Source organism: Cariama cristata, unplaced genomic scaffold (genome assembly GCF_000690535.1).
Source record: "Cariama cristata isolate BGI_N322 unplaced genomic scaffold, ASM69053v1 scaffold14481, whole genome shotgun sequence".
NCBI lineage: Eukaryota > Metazoa > Chordata > Aves > Cariamiformes > Cariamidae > Cariama > Cariama cristata.
In genome coordinates this window covers 7,976-25,865 of record NW_009600755.1, presented here as the reverse complement: position 1 = coordinate 25,865, position 17,890 = coordinate 7,976, and the positions used below count along the sequence as shown (strand labels likewise).

The 17,890-nt window shown below is 34.7% G+C and overlaps 1 protein-coding gene across 1 annotated transcript in view; it reads left to right on the top strand.

Moving 5' to 3' along the window:
- The window catches only part of LOC104169246 (sodium channel protein type 1 subunit alpha-like), a gene marked incomplete at its 3' end in the record, with an annotated part of 41,603 nt that extends 26,891 nt beyond the window's left edge, over nucleotides 1–14,712 (top strand). The window contains 7 exon segments of the mRNA XM_009710120.1: nucleotides 1,735–1,908; nucleotides 2,522–2,878; nucleotides 3,586–4,068; nucleotides 7,603–7,720; nucleotides 9,186–9,340; nucleotides 12,008–12,181; nucleotides 14,590–14,712. Coding sequence (XP_009708422.1) covers nucleotides 1,735–1,908; nucleotides 2,522–2,878; nucleotides 3,586–4,068; nucleotides 7,603–7,720; nucleotides 9,186–9,340; nucleotides 12,008–12,181; nucleotides 14,590–14,712 — 1,584 coding nt within the window.
- Between the last annotated feature and the right edge of the window lie 3,178 nt (nucleotides 14,713–17,890).

Here is a 17,890-nt window from a genome sequence, read left to right as displayed (position 1 = left end):
TATATTTTTTAACATCATATAATTAGTTAAGATATCTTTTCCTCATGTTGTCAACATGTTTCTCCCTTCTACTTCAAAAAGATAAATTATTAAAGAATTCAGGACTTAATTTTTTGTAGCTCTGATGCTTTTGAACTGACAGGTTTGATCACATAGAAGTATCTGCAGCTGCAGTCCTACTTTATCTCTTATTTTAAGAATTGATTTCTTATAATGGGATTTTTAGTAATCCTTGTTTTGTAATGAGGAAAAAATATCTCAGATCATGTAAATAACTACAAGATTTAGAAGGGAGAATTAATAGATAAATGCATAGCTGGTTTTCATATACTTAAAATAAAGGAAACTATGAATAGCAGTTTCCTAGTAAAATGCAAAATCTTGTATTGTAGCATTTTATAGGTTTGTTTTCCAAGCAAGAAAGTGCCATATAAATCTTGGTGTACATTTGACTACAAAGGGAGTGCAGGAGAACCTGGCTATAAGCACCACACTCTTCCAGTGTTAAGGTCCCTGACATAAACCCCTTCTGCAATATAGAGGCTCTCAGGGTTCACCTGCTCCAGCAGTTCCACTTTAAAGCTCCTTGAGAACTTCACTGTCCTGATAGTTAGGAACCTAAGTCAGCATTTCAAACTGTATTTATGCATTCGTAACTCCTCCTCAGTGGTTCCAATCATGTAGCTTGAAAAATAGTAACTTTTCCCGCTCTGGTGTTTATATGTAATTAATGTATGGAATGTATTTAAAGACTGTAATAAAATCTGTCTTGAGCATTGGTATTCCTCGGCAGAGCCAGTCAGACTCTTCTTGTCCATCTCCTGATTACCTGAGTTAGATTATTCACTTTAGCTGTCCCACTTTCTGTTCAGCTTGCTTGAAAATGAGTTATCAAAACCAGAACAAAGCATTTCAGACCAGGGCTCAGGCAGCCTTTAACGGTGGCTTTAGTACATTCCTATCCTACAGGAAATTCTCCTAAGACTTCTATCAAAGCTACGCAGGTTCACTGGCTTGGAGGCTCTTAAATATGAGTTCTATCTTCATTCAGCATAGCATCCCATGATGAGAAGCCGTTACCAGCAATATCATGTTTAAAATGCATTCTTAAATGCTTTTTCATTCCTGACATCAAAGAGATTGAGCCAATCATCAACTTCACTGAATTTACTGGCAACACCTAGGTAGAAGTTCCTCAGCTTCAGCAAATTGTTGTATCTCAGTTGATCCCCATCTGGTATAAATAATCATATCTGTTGAACTAAATGGGATTATGGCAGGTTACACCAGCAAAGGAGCTGCCCCTCTGGGGTCTTAGATTTGGCCTCATTCATGCTGCTGTATACTGTGATCAGTATACCAAGAAAGATGTTATACCATGTAATTTCTTGGAAAGCATTCTGGTTTGTGTTGTGAAAATGATATTTGGGTTATCGTTTGTATCATACATGAGAAAGTCCATAACCTGATAGAGTTTAAATTGGATTATAAATGTTATAAAACAGAAGTTTATGTAATTGTTTAGCATAAAATTTAACTAATTGAAAAAATTACTTGGTTTGTATTGTGATTGTTAAGGGAAGGCAGGCACAATAAATCATTACAGTACACAACTGGTTTTAAGTATCAGTTTTGGATAAGACATTGCAGATACATAGCTTGACAACCTAAACAACAGCTAAATCTGTAATATTATATTTCACAATGAAATAACAAACTGAATTTTTAATTCAGGTCTTCACCGGAATCTTCACAGCAGAAATGTTTCTCAAGATAATTGCAATGGATCCTTACTATTATTTCCAGGAAGGCTGGAATATTTTTGATGGTTTTATTGTAACCCTTAGCTTGGTTGAGCTTGGTCTTGCAGATGTGGAAGGACTCTCAGTTCTTCGTTCATTCAGATTGGTAAATATACATCAATAGCTCTGATTTTTCAATGGAGCTTCATTAAAAGAATATATTTTTTTGCCTTAAAAGTTTGCCATAATGCTGATCCTGATGTCTCTCTCATTAGTACAAATCCTTATTACTTGTGGTATCTTACTGTCTTCAATGGGAATTAATAGAGATCTAGACAAATAGGTAGGAATGGGTGCCCTGGGCCTATTTTCAAGGTATTTTGTTGTATATACACACTTTAAACGTCCTGCTATGCAGAAACAAATTGACTCACTATGTGTATTGTGCTCTGATCGGCATCACAGGAATACATCTGCTCTACAAATACCAGTAGAAAAGTGTCCCAGATGATTTTAGCAGGTGAACCCTAGATTTTAAATTCCATCTGATATGACCAGTAGCTTCTTTGGCCTTTGGTAAAAACTATGCTTTGGGAATATCAAGCTCTAGCTGCAAAAATTTTGTTGACTGAACCTTCCATCCTCATGCTTTTAGACAAGAGGATACTGACTGAACAGTCATACTCAGGGCATATTTTGTAGTAATACCCAAATTAACATTAAAGGATCTTTGTATCTTTCTTGCCTGTTGTCCTAACAATATTTTTCTTCTCTTCCAGTTACGAGTTTTCAAATTGGCAAAATCTTGGCCAACACTAAATATGCTCATAAAAATTATTGGTAACTCTGTGGGAGCTCTGGGTAATCTGACCCTGGTGCTGGCCATCATTGTGTTCATTTTTGCTGTGGTTGGGATGCAGCTGTTTGGGAAAAACTACAAGGAATGTGTCTGCAAAATTGCAAGTGACTGTGTACTTCCACGCTGGCACATGCAAGATTTTTTTCACTCTTTTTTGATCGTATTTCGAGTGTTGTGTGGAGAATGGATAGAAACAATGTGGGACTGCATGGAAGTTGCTGGCCAAGCCATGTGCCTTACTGTCTTCATGATGGTCATGGTGATTGGAAACCTGGTGGTACGTAATCAAAGTGTGAGCAAAAAATTCTTTGGCAATAGAGTGGGCTCAGTTCTGAAGTGAACTAAGTGCTCTGGCTCCGCTTCAACAAAGCACTTAAGCAGGTCATTTCAAGCGATGCTTAAAGTTAGGCTTAAGAGCTTTTTTGGATTCAGAACAAAGTGTTCTGCAATATCAAAATCCTAAGAATGTTAGAGTGAGCACTTAGTCACATTCTTAATTTGTTTTTTGGCTCTTTGTAAATATTTTTTACTTCAAATAATTTTAGTTTATGAGCTCTTTATAAACCATTTGCTGTGGATTTTTTTATTATTTATCGTGTATCATTAGTCACCTAAATGATCTAATTTCTGCTGTGTGATGAGATAAATAAAACTTCTTAATGATGCTGAATAGCAAATCTGTTTATCTCCATTTTTAGATTATAAGATTTGGCACCAAAATAGTTATATACTGTGGGGGTTTAAAGACACATTTGCAGATATTAGTCAGTTGTAGGAATATTTTTTAATAGTGAACAGGACCTAAGCAGAACTTTAAAAGCTCAGGTTTTTGGAGAAGAGAGAAAGTTTTAAGGGTGCGTTTCTTTGGTTATGGTGCATTATTGGGATTTCAGTCTTTGATGTCACTAATATGACCATTTTTAGTAAAATAAATGTTCTTTCTTGAGATAAAGTCTAGAACATCCTTTTTTTATCTTTCTGCAGGTACTGAACCTATTTTTGGCCTTGCTCTTGAGCTCGTTTAGTGCAGACAACCTTGCTGTGACAGATGATGACAACGAAATGAATAATCTCCAAATTGCTGTCGCAAGAATGCAGAAGGGCATAGATTATGTGAAAAGAAAAGCACGTGAATTCATCCAAAAAGCTTTTGTTAAAAAACAAAAAGCTTTAGATGAAATCAAACCACTTGAAGATTTGAACAACAAAAATAGCTGTATTTCTAACCATACAACTGTGGAACTAAGCAAGGACCATGACTATATTAAAGATGCGAATGGAACAACTAGTGGCATAGGCACAGGTAGCAGTGTGGAAAAATACATAATTGATGAAAGTGATTACATGTCATTCATAAACAACCCAAGCCTCACTGTGACAGTGCCCATTGCTGTGGGTGAATCTGACTTTGAAAATCTGAACACAGAGGAATTTAGTAGTGAATCAGACCTGGAAGAAAGCAAAGAGGTATTTAGATATTTTGTGCATTTCTCTCTGATCTTTTAAGTATTTTTCTTTTTTCAGCATAAGCCAGTGTATTCAGTTCTTGATCATTTATTATTTTTACACTTTTGTACATGGGCATAAATGACTGTCTAAAAGAGGGTTTAATCCTTGATGAACAAAAGTGTGAGAAAGGGATAAAAATTACAGTCTCCAAGAAGAGATAAGAGGCAAGGCAATGGGAGAACAACTAATCCATAAGAACTGTTTATGGTCCATATGGTACTTGGCAACAGCTAGTAGAGCAGAGCAGTGCCTTAGCTACAGCCTTATTCCACCAGAAACTTTTGTTTGCCTCGTAACAGGGAGTTACACTCCCATGAGGAGTGTCATACATAATCTCTCTGCCACTCAAAAAATTCCTCTCTATGGGACGTCTTTTTTGAGCAAGTATAAACCAGAAAACATAGAGATAGTATAGGTATTTCCTTTAGATGCTGGAATTCTTTTAGATTTTAAAATTGTCAACTCTTCTAGACTTATATTCTGATAAAAAGAAGTTTTAATCATAGACTTTTCCATATACTTCAAATGCACTTAGTTTTCAAAACTGCAAATAATATCAACAGACAAAAATATCTCATGTTGCTAAGGGAATGCCAAAGCAGGCTATAGATATAAAGCCTTGTTGAGAACTGTATTTTTAAAAAACATATTACGGCTATAACTGTTCCTTTAACAAGATAATTTAAATCAATTTAATAACATAATTTGCAAAACAACTACACCCTCAGTGACTTAGTTTGTTGACATTTTAGTCAAGTCAGAAAATTATCTTTCCAGACACTTAAAAAAATTAATTTTCTGACTTGAGGAACCTCAACCTTAAACTAGCTAGTTTCCATTCTGGTAGCAATGCAGTTTCTTTGTAGGGTAGCTCATCTTCCCCTGTCACTGTTGTATTGTTAATAGCACTTCAGACACCTAATTTTAGGTTAGCTGAATTCTGTACTGCCGTCACTTCAGTGTGCATAAGCCCTCTAGTGTTCTCAATAAAAACCTAGTGTTAAGCTAAGTGCAATCTTTGGATCCTCCCCTGAGAAAGGAGACCTGTACAAACCAGCCTCTCCCCATGGCAACCTATTTCAGAGACAGTATTTTTCCCATTTCCCAATTAATATCTGAACTTTTCCTGTGAAATACTAGCCAAAATGTCTTATAATTTGGCTTTGACTCAAGCTTCTGAACCACTGCCACAATAGAGGTTATAGGAATGTATTTCAGCACATTATGAACTTGCCCCTGCAGGAAGAATTGCTAAATAAAACAAAATTTAAACAAAGATCCACTGGAGAAAAGCAATGATGGGTCATCTACTCTCCCCACAACTACCTTAATGTTGGCCAGTCCAGTCCAGTCTTCCAACTCATTGTACAGCAGGCAGTGAAATGGAGTGGTACAAGCTGCTTTATGACTGGCCCATGGGGAATAGATTCAGTTTAGGGAAGCCTTCTGTAAACGTGCTGCTACCCTGTGTTCGGGTTTCTGTCTGTTGTTGGGGTTTTTTGCCTCCCTCCCTTTTTTATTTAAAATAGTAGAAAGACCAGGGTTACTCTTTGTCCCGTTGAGAAAATACTATGAATTTCTGACTTCCTCCAGAAGCTTATGAAAAAGCAGTTCTGTTGTATAGTCTTCCGTGGAAAATTCCTCTAGCAGTGCTATTTTGGATTTGAGTCCAACTCCTTATTTTATATTGACTGTTGGTATAATGGGACTGTAGAAAACAACTTATAAACACCAGAAGAGCAGAGCCTTTGAATTAGCCGAGTTTTTGGTGAAAGTCCACCTAGAAAAGACTGTATGGATTCTCTACTTCTCAGGCCAGAGGGCACTAACAGGCAAGTTCCAGCTGGCTTCAGACCATATTGAGTTTTTTAGCACCATTCCTGGAGTTTTCCAGTGCTGGCCAGGATCCTTTTTTACTTATTTGGTCAGCTCTAAAAGTGGAAGGTTTCTGTGGGGGGTTTGGTTGGTTGGTTGGTTGGTTTGGTTTGTTTTTCAGCTGAGTACTCTTTCTCCCTTAGCAAAGTAACAAATTAATAATCTTAAAATTATAAATTACACTGTTAATTTCAAAAAGCTTAATTTTAGTGTGCAAAAAGTAGCTGACAATAAAATTGCAGAATATCTACTTCTTAGAAGAAAATAGAGAAATAAAATGAAAACCTTTTTCTGCAAAAATGAAAAAGCTTTGGAAAAGTTTTGAAAAGTATTTTCAGATTTATTTTGAAAAGGGGCAAGTCATACTGCAAAGGATAATTTGTGAAAATTGGATTACTAGAAGTATACAATATTTTTGTAAAAATATCAGAGAGGCAACTCTGTAATGTAATTTGGAAAAAAACCCTCTATAAATTACTTCTTGTGACAAAGAATGACAGAGCCTGAAACTGGATACATTAACTCATTTTCCTGATAAAGTTGAAACATTGTTCTCCCAATCTCTATAGTCACCACAAGATGAAATTAACTCAAGACTGGCTACTTAAAATATACAAATTTTATTAAGAGCCATACAAATCAATATCAATGAGTCCTGGAATTGTTACTGAAAAACAGACTGGCTACTGCTTTAGTAAGCCTTTTGTTGTTAGGGTTGGGGATTTTTTTGTCCTCAATATCAAAAAGCCTGCTGCAACCTAGCATTGATGAACGTATATTGCATTTATTCCATTATTTTGTTCACCTCTACATCCTTAAATATGTTTCCTTCACAATTTTTACCCAATCTTTAGCCCCGATACCAACCAGCTAGATTGCAACCAGGCCCCAGCTGCACGTCACAACACTTTCAGAACTTTTAGGATGAGGATTAGCTTAAGTGCATTCAGTTTTTTAAAATTTGGGTTCCACGTTCCACTTCTCTATATGCTCATCATGTTATTGAAAATTTGATTAGGTTATAAAACACATCCGGTGTTTTATGGGCCATCCTTAAGCTACCTCAGCCTTATTGTATGCAGCTTCTACTTCACTCTGAGCTAGACTTTCAGCAATTTTAATATGGACCCGCTGACCTCTAAAGTATAGCCTTCTCTACTGATCAGTCCTTTATTCTCTCATTCCTCTGAGCTCCCACCTCATTTACATAGTAATATTTAGACTCTTACCTGCTTCTCAATAGGCACTACAGATTCCTGCATATATATTTAAGCTTCATTATTTCTATGTGGGTCAAGAGATTATTGCCACTTATGGCTAGTTGTCATCATAAATCTTTGCAGGTTTAGCATCATCATTCATATTTTTCACTTTAAACATAATTTTGCTTAAAGTCTTATCTATCACTGATACACTTTCTATTTAACGGGTCTATACAATGCAGAAGGAAAACCAAAGATGGGACAAATTTCACATACGTTTATCAGCAATTTACTTATGCCGAATACTAGAACATTCAAAAACATAACAAAATTATTTACTTATTCTGAAAACAACTAATATTTCCCTAAAAATACTTACTGTGCATTTGTGATGCTTTTTTTTTTTCCTTTACAGGAGTTAAATTCGTCTAGTTCATCCGAAGGTAGCACAGTTGATATTGGACTTCCTGCAGAGGAGCAACCAGAAGTTGAACCTGAAGAAGCCCAGGAACCAGAGGCCTGCTTCACAGAAGGTGTTTGTAACAAAAATACTAATAATACGTATTCTTGAAATATGGAATAACTACCTATTTAAACCAAGTATTAATATTAATGTATCAAGTTTCTCTTTTATTAATGTTTAAACTATGATTATTAGTACTTTTAGACCATATTTTACCATATGGATACTGATACCACAATTATACTATATATCAGATAAACAAGAAAAAATTTTATCAGAAATTTATCATTATTTTTAAAGTAAGAAAAATACATTACTGAAAGTTTTATTTTAGTATGAGCTACAGTACTTTCTTAGTTACAGTCCCTTAGATAATTAAATAATACACTATTTTTATACCATTCTTCATAAATATCTATCAAAGTTCTTTATAAAGTATACATTACTGAAACAGCTGTTGAGTGGTGAATAAAAACTGAACCTGGCTGGTCTTGTGCAAAATGCTAAATCAATCTTCTACAAATTGGCAAAAATAGAAGGAAGAGCCTTTGTGTGCCACTTGAGGCAAGAACAATCTCACATGGTGGACTTATTCATCTTTCATACTTCCTTCTATTAGCCCTTTTACACAGCTCAATAAAAGAAGAATCTGGTCATAAACTTTATTTGCAAAGGCATATCCTTGTGAGAAACCTTATGGATGTGTGCCTGTGAAGGAGGTGGGGAAAGGAATAGGTTTAAAACAGTAATGTAAGGGTACAAATGCCATTTTTGGCGTAAGCAAAAGTTAGAGTTTGGAAAATAAATGCTACTGTCAGTGCTGGGGTTGGGTTATTTCTGGACATGACAACAGACATTTCTTTAGAAATTTACACTGAACTAGTAAGAAGTGGTATTGTAACAGACTTGGATTTGGTGAATAAAATACCATTATTGATTACTAGTATTTTTCTACCTGAATGACAGAAGAAACAAAATCAAGTCAGCAGCTAAATTATAAAAACTTAAATAAAGGGCACAAGTTAGAGAAGTTAACTGGTAGTGAAAAGCTGAGAACTCATAGAGCAGGCTTAGATTTTTTCATACAATAAATACAATATTGTCTGAATTTAGTATCCCAAGCAACAGAAAGTACAATTTAATAACACTTGCCCATAACGTACTACATAAACCTACTATACATTTGGATGAGTTTGTATATTTTTACTCATACTTTCTATTTTCTAATTACACTTCATGTTCCATGGACTTTTATCTTTTTGTGTGCACTGTATTGGGCACTTAGTTCTTGACAAATGAGAAATACTTTTTTCTCACTTGTTCATTTGACTGTAAATTCCAGTTGTCTCTGTCAATTTTTTTGCTTTGGAGAAAAAGAAGGTCATCTAGGTGAAAATCCATTGGGCTTTTACTAAACAGCACAGCTTCTAGCAAGGTAGCATTGTATCGTTAACAGAATGCATGACTAAAATTAATGCAATTCAACAAAATATCTTTTTCTTTTCCTCTCCCCCCCCCTCCCCCCCGTTTTAAAGGCTGTGTACGAAGGTTCAAGTGCTGTCAAGTAAGTATAGAAGAAGGGAGAGGAAAGCAGTGGTGGAACCTTAGAAAAACCTGCTTCAAGATTGTCGAACACAACTGGTTTGAGACTTTCATTGTCTTTATGATTCTCCTCAGTAGTGGAGCTCTGGTAAGTAAAACATGAACAGAGGGTCATAATGTTTTCACAAAACTTCTTAAAAGTTGGTTCTACAAACATTGTTTTAACTTAGTTTTCTCCACCAGAAAGAACACACAATTCCATGTCTTCAAATGACAGGACTAAATTTTAGTCAGGCCTTTGAAAGAATGGTAGAAAAAGTCTCTTCTCAATGATATGTCAAAAAAAACCCAGACATAATTGATTAGAGAGCGCTTAACTCCTTTGCTGAAAGTGATAGTGATATGCCTGTAGCAGGGAGAGGAACAACATACAAAGAAAACATATTTAACTTTGTTATTTGAGTTTTACTGGTCTTTACTGGTGTTTTACTGGTATTTTCTGATACAACTCAAGGAAAAGAACTGTCACTGATGAAAAAAGAAGAGTTTGGAAGTAACTGTAATGGCATAAACAGCTCACAATACCTTGCAAGAGCCAGAGCTGGTTTATGCAATTTTATAAATGTTATGTACTAGAACAGCAAGAAAGATTAAGACTGTGTGTTTGTAATTATTCCCTTCTAAGAATAAGAATTTATTATTTATGCTTCTAATTCAGCTTCTACTGACTCATACTCATGTAGACTAAAACATGAATTTGCTTTAAGTTTAACAAGTATATGAGGGCAGAATAAAAAGAAACCAACCATAATATAAATCTATAACAATAAAAGAAAGAAGACATACCAATAGCCTGTTATTTCACAAACACAAATAATGACAAAGAATAAAGAAATTGGAGATGAATTGTTAAAGAAAGGTGAGCCCGGATACATACTGAGCTGAAGTTTCTTAGGCAAACTACTTGACCTGAGACAACATAGAGTATATCTAGCATCTACCCTGGTAGTTGCAATTACCCTTTGGTAAATTACTTAAGTTCCTACATCATAAAAAAAAATGTGTTGCAAAATTGTATTATAAACTCTTTAGACCACTCCTAACACTTTAAAATACTGTTAATGGTCAGCAGTTTATGATTATACCTATCATTAGTTTCAGTTAAATCTTTAAGAATCACACTGCTTCTGTTTGCTCTAATATCAACCATCAAATAAGCAACTTCTACTCAACATCATGTGACACTTTCCCTGTGATTTAAAACCCTCAAAATAACAAAAGACTCGCTACTGAATTTTGGTTCATGCTACCAAGTGGAGGAAACCTTTAGTGACAAGAATTTAAATGTGAGAAAAGTACTGGCAAGAGATCTGATAAAGATGAATTTCCATCATTGTATTTAGAGGAACTTTTGGGATGAGATCCCACAATGTTAGCACCTCGCGCTTGTGAACCTAAGGGTGTGTCATCCACAGAACATTTATTTTGTGAAAAAGTTTCAGAGACCAGGGATTATTAGCCCAAGCCTCTGGAGATGTGAGACCCTGCTCTGCCTTCAACTTCCTTTGTGATAGTGAAAGGGTCTCTTTGGACCTGCCAATACTCTATCCCAATGTTCACTCCAAGGCCACACCTGCCTGCAAACCCCTGCCCTAGAGGCATTCAGGCAGGGTGCAGACACACTTCTAGCTGCCAAGAGCAATGCTAGCTTTCATACTTCCCACCTATAAGAAGGAAATTGTATGTGTTGGCTTTTCCCCGTTTTGTGAGATGAAGTTGGTAATGATTACATATGAGTAATGTATCTCATGTACCAAAGTACATATGGTACTACAGTGTCTGATCTAAGCATACAAAATTACTGATATACAGACATTAATTTGACGACTGATAGACAAACACTAATCATTTGAACTGACAGATGTAAAGTGTTTCAAAAGCAAGCTGGGTAAAAATGAATGTCAGTATCAATAAATATACAGCTCTTTGCAAGCTAGCAGATCATTTCAGTTCTGTCAATCTGATAAATCAATCGTTGTCCATAAGAAATAATAACATAATTCAAATTTAAAAGCAATTAAAGGAAAAATTTCTTGGAGGACAGGAAGAATTTCTGAAAAGCAGAAGCTATATGTTTTTTCAAATGTCTAAAAATGAAAATACACAAAAAGTATAATTAACATTGCAAGGATCTCAGAAATTTTCTCTCTCATAAAATTTGAATAATACAGTAAAGCAGTATTTGATTTAGATAATTTTTTTTTTAAGAAATGAAGAACATGTTTTATAACTTATAACTTAAAATTTTCAAAAGGCAACAGGACTTAAAATCAAAAGGTCAATTGTATTGTCATTGTCCTGAAAATTTTACAGCTATGGCCCTCAATTTTGAAAATGGATCTACCTACATACAAACCAAATTATCTCAGTAGAATTCAGTTCAGGCACACCACCACTCTGCAGAATCAATGCTATTTGTGAGTACTGAAAATGATCCGAGAAGAATTCACCATCAGCAATAAACAAATATATAAAAAAATCCATGACCAGTGGAGTCATTGCTGTTTAATATGTGCTTCTCCCTCCTGTGAACTGGAAAATGTAGTTCCATAGGGGAAAACCAGGTATATACTGAGTTGGCAGAAAAGGAAACATTAGATAAAAGTGACACTCCCATGCCTTTTCTCCTTTTCTCGAAGAAAGATTGTTTCTGGTTTTGCTGCCTTTTTTTTTTTTTTTTTTTTTTGGTTACATCCTGAGCTATGTGCAGTAACAAAAGGGAATAACAAATATCTTTGAATGTTTTTACTCACAGGCTTTTGAAGACATATATATTGAACAGCGTAAAACTATCAAGACCATGCTGGAATATGCTGACAAGGTCTTCACTTACATCTTCATTCTGGAAATGCTGCTGAAATGGGTGGCCTATGGCTATCAAACATACTTTACTAATGCCTGGTGCTGGCTGGACTTCCTGATTGTCGATGTATGTAGTGTATTTCCTAGGTGTTACTTTTATAACTCTACACTCTACAGCCATAATATCTATGTATACCAACTAGCTGACTTTTCAATTTAAAAAGTAAGGCAGATGGAAAAAAAAATCCATATTTCTCTGTCTTTCACTTTATACTTACAACACTGCCTTCCTATACCATAGACTTAAGAAAGACTTGAAGCTCTCCTGCTAACAGAAGAACCTCACATGGTAGCCCCACAAGCAGTGAAAGGGTTTATCCCAACATTGCTGTTGAAAGAGGTCATGCCGTCCTCCATTCTGCCCTTGGCTACTCACTCCCACCTTCCAACTCACCTGCCCTCCTGGTCTAAGTATCATCCGGCATTTAGATGGGTGTCTGGTCCACCAGTGATCAGACATCTGATATAAAACTCCACTGGCAAGAAAACAAACACCATGTCCACAAATTTCAGCATATGGCTGAATTAGGGTTTTACAAGGAATGCAAGATGTATCTGTAGCATTGGTGGTGTGACTTACTTAGTATTAAAGTCCAATAAATATTAGTGAACTTGCAGTCCTCACAGCCGTGTTTGAAATCAGGCTCAATAATCTTTCCTGCAAGGGTTGTTTCATAGTTATATAGACTGTGTTGTGCTGTGAAATGGGGGAGCCCATTTCTTGATGCATTAATACAATCATGCAGATTTTAAGAAGTAACATCCAAAGTATACCACCTTGAGAAAACCTCCAGTGTGCAGAAACACATACTGTTTCTGCAGGCTATGAAGTTCTATGTGTGAAACTAAACCACTATGTTTTACATAGTTATGAAACCACAACCAGTTGTTACATTTTTAGGACAGAAATTTCTGGTAAAACTTATAAGAAAAGCAAACATTAAACAAGCTTAATTTTAAAATTAAGATGCATTTTGTCCTGGTTTCAATGACTTAGAAACAGACACTGAATAGGTAAAAGGTGAACTTCAAAAGCAGTTATTGACCCAAAGGATTCCTAAAAATCCAACAGTTTCTGAATGTGTTCCCAGCATACAAGGGCTAATCAAAGCAGTTCATTTTCCTGTGCTTTGTCTTGTGCCAGGTCCCTACAACCTATTTGATTGGTGTACATCATGGATTAAATATATCTAAGATTCAAATTCACATATACAGCTACAGATAACTATGTTCAAACATGGTACTCATGCAAAGAAAGTACCCTGTCTTTGGAAAACACTTTCGTTCTTTGGTATCTAAATTCCTCTCAAAATGGGTACCTAAGTGGCAACTATAACAAGGTGTGAAGGTATAACATATATTTAAGTGTCTGAATAAGTTCATGATTAAATCCTGGATTTACACACCTGGATATTTTCTTTGCTTTAGATTATGGCAGCTTGAAAGTTTTCAGTAGTATGATGAATGTGCTGGAAAAAGAAATTCAGATTTCAGAAGGACCTAGTTTTGTACGTTGCTACAGCTCACGACTGACAAGTACAGAAAAGCCATAAACTTTCAAAAGCTGAAGATTTCACATATAATGCTTGTTTTTAAATATGGATTATAAAGAGCACTGTTCTAGACTTTTCTTTACCTGATGCATTGTTCTTTATAATAAAAGAGTACATGAGACCATGTATGTTATTTTTGGCCCAATAAATAGTTAAGGAATTAGAACAGCATAATGAAAGAGCATTTAGGGGAAATGGGAAACAAGCACAAGGTATTACTTTGGACAGGAGCCATAGTAAATGTAGAAAATATGGTATTTCTCACTGAGGTAATGTAGAGAGACAGAATCTATAAAGGCCCGTGGGGTTCTGCCACCTGTGGAACTGTTCTTACAAGGTCTTTAAGAAACAGGTTAATGTCAGCCTGTAGAGCACATAAATTCAGCAGTCGGGCAAAAAAATTAGTCAGTGTAACTGAATACAGAAAAATTAATCCTTTCTACCAATTTCCAGAGGAGCAACGTTGCTCTGTGACCCATCTGTTAATTCAAAACAGGCTTCAATCATTTCCCTTTCAGTTGTGGGCAATCAAATGGGCATTATCAACTATGATTACTGATCCCAACAGCATTGTAAAACAAAGAAAAAGTGAGAGCAATACCTAAATTGGTAAAAAGAAAAGATTAATTTAATTTGTTTTTGTGGTTTTAAATGCCCTCAAATCACTAGCAAAATATGAAATTCAGATGTATTAATGTTTCCAGATATTACTTGTTACCTTATGATACTTTTTTTTTTGTTTATTTACCTATCCTGCCCTTCTTTCATACTATGTCTTCTCTTTTTTTTATTTAAAAGACTTTCTATTCCTGAAGAAAGTGGTCCAAAATTAGATTCTTCTAAAGAAGTTTATATCTCACATCTATGGTATGTAAAGTAGCATGTACAATATAATAATTTTTACTTTCCTGTTTTCATATAGGTCTCTTTGGTTAGCTTAACAGCAAATGCATTGGGTTACTCTGAACTTGGTGCCATTAAGTCCCTTAGGACACTAAGAGCTTTGAGACCTCTAAGAGCTTTGTCACGATTTGAAGGCATGAGGGTAAGACAACATGAAAGAATCTGAAACTATGCATGCATAGAAAGAATACATGCATGCAGAATAAGGAATGACAAGTCCATGCAGAAAGGCTGCACTATCTTTTAAACTATTGCATATCTTTTACTAACAGATAAGCAAAAAGCTTCATTAATTCACCTAAATCCATATGCAGTATCACATAGAAGTTACATTCATTGAGGTTACTTTACTTTCTAGCCAATCTCAGGAGTTTTCCATATAAGGCTTTGAAATTGCCAACTATGAACTCTCTTAACAGATTCTTAATAATAAATAAAATGTAACAAAATTTTATTAATTTTTTACTGATAAACATATCACAATATTTATACAGGAATCTAATTTAGGATTAGTTAATAAAGATATTTTCTGTTACCAGTTGAAATCCTTCATTTTTCTTTATATTTGATAAACCACCTTTGGTCTAACTCCATTGAATTTTACTAGATGGTACTAGAGATATAGTCATACCCGCTAGTGGTTTAAATCTATTTCTGAGTTTGGCTGACTTTAAAAACAAATCAAGTTACTTGATTTCTCCATGAAATTATTATTTTTGTAATGTAAATGCTTTTCTTATTTCAACAAATATCTATTTAATATTCAATACAATGTATATAAGGTTATTTCTTACTTATTCTGAGTAACTTAGAGGCCCTGCTTACTATTCATCTCATGCAAGAAAGCATTTTAACTTATTTTTTCATTTGTTTATACCTTCTGTCCTTAAAGCCACTGAATACAAACTAACTCTATATGCATGTCACTGAAATATGTTTTAAGAGAACGCTTTTTGCTACTTCATGGAAATGTAAGAGGAAACAGTGCACTAATTAATTTCAAATCAATTATAAACCAGTGGAATAGCCTGGGATATACTGTCTGAACAACCTTGAGATACAAATCTAAGCTTAATCAAGTCAAATTGAGGCTTAGAATTCTGTTCCTTAAATTGTATTCATCAGGTTACACATCTCTACTTCAGAATGCATCAGAAAAAAATATTGCTAACCAATGTTTACTAGATTAATATATTTCAGTTTCATATAGCAAATTGATTTTTAACAGTTTTCTCATAATTTGAAATTCATGAATCGATATTCAGCAGGGTAAGAGCTGGTCAAGTACTACAGAATGTAAAAATTTTCATTTAAGTTTGGAATGACTATTTGATTTAGCCATTTTCTCTTTTTCTTTGTACTTACTGTTCATGAACATTCAGATAAATTTGGTTTTGTGCAGAGAAATGTCAGGAAACTGCTGTTAGCTTTACTTTTTTAATAATGTTCTGGTTAGCTGCAGGAGGACAGGGAGACCAGTATAGAAGTCACACAGGAACAAGAAACGCAGCTTTTTACATGACATTGGAAAAAACAGATCATTTCTAGAAAGATAACGTCAAAATTGATTGCCAAATGTTTTATTCCATTTTTCTGTATCCTTACACGATTGCCTTGGTAAATTTTCCACTTAAAAGATTTAGGATATTCATGCTCAAAGAAAGTACCTATTATTTGAGAAAGCAGAAAGATACTGCTTTCCCTTATTTCTCACTGAATAACTACAAAACTATGCCAGAAGCCCAATCATATGATAGAATTTCAGATACACAGCATGAATAATTCATGAGCAACTTACTGTGCAGGAATCACAGACAAGCCTGGGAAAACAAAAAGGTTTCATCTCTGTCCTCCACTATTAATCATAATCAATGAAGTACCTGATTCCAGTCACTTAGCAAATTTGACTGGCCAACTGTATAGGCCTTATCTTCACTATTAGTTACATGCACTTCTGAAAATGTTTTTTCCAAAGCACTTGGCAAGTATTCATATTGACAGATAGTAGCATTACTTCATGAATGACTCACGAACAGTAAAAAGATTCAAATAATAAATAATTGACCAGCTCATGATAAGACTATAGTCAAATTAGTCTGCTCAGAAACCAAGTTCATTTCATAAAAATCCATAAAAACAGATTCTTCTATCTGCCAACAGAAAGTAAAAATAAATCAACCCTCTTTGCTTTCTTTTATTGCCTATACCTACACTGAGCTGAGTTTTTATTGTATTTATAATTTTAATATTTCCCCTGTGTTCAAAACTGTGCAAATTTTGCCTTGAAAATATAAGAGATCATATGTATTCCACAAAAGTCTCTGTATGTAAAAAGCTCTGCATCATTTTGTAAAACAATCTGCTAAGTTCTCAGTTACTATAAATCAATCTTTTTCTTAAATAAGGTTACCATTCTGGTGAATTGGAAGAATACAGCATTTTACATAGTCAGTAAATACTAATACCTATTCCGTTATCCCTAAATATGAAACATACTTTACTTTTTAGGTTATATTCTTGTAAGTCTACAGTTATACTTTGTAGTTACAACTTAATTTTGTAATTACGCTGTTTCATAAACAGGATAAATTCTCTTTCCAAAGTGGATATAAGATATACGAACCACTCGCACCAAAATAGGGTACAATTCGTCCACAACCTGTGCTTGCCTTGAGCACAGAAGTGAATTTGGCCATGTTAAAGGCATTTAAAATATTTGCCAGTATACTGAATTCTGAGAAAATTTAATACTTTCTACAGTGAATCTCAAAACTGACTCCACCCAGATGCTGGAAGGCAAAGTAAAGAATTGCTTTAATTTAATTTAAATTTCTGTCTTAGGGTTTATATTCTCATCTCAATTAGTCTACGTACTGAGCAGAAGTATCTGTGAACTGAGATTTGAATATACCCATTGCTTTTTGTTTAGTTTTTTAGTACTTGCAATATAATGCTTTTGCACTATTTCTGAATTGGTATGCTACCTGTAAATGTAGAATACTGAGTATACATTGCTTTGCTGAGTTAGAGAATTAAGTGACAATAAAGCATGCATTTGTGTCTAATTTCACAAAATAAAGCATGTCATGCCGTGCTTGATTTATTTACTAAAGAAATAGTAGAAGGCAGCAAACAATCTGAAATCCACTTGCACTTTCAGTTTTGCATGCCTTATGCATATTTCTGGCTGATGGCTTTAAACATTTACTGTATTTCAAATTTCCAGTCCAATTTCATAATTTGTAAAACTAAATTAAAGTATTTGATGTCTTAAATATCCTCTAAAATTCAATGGCTATTCCTTAGATTCCCTTACCAGG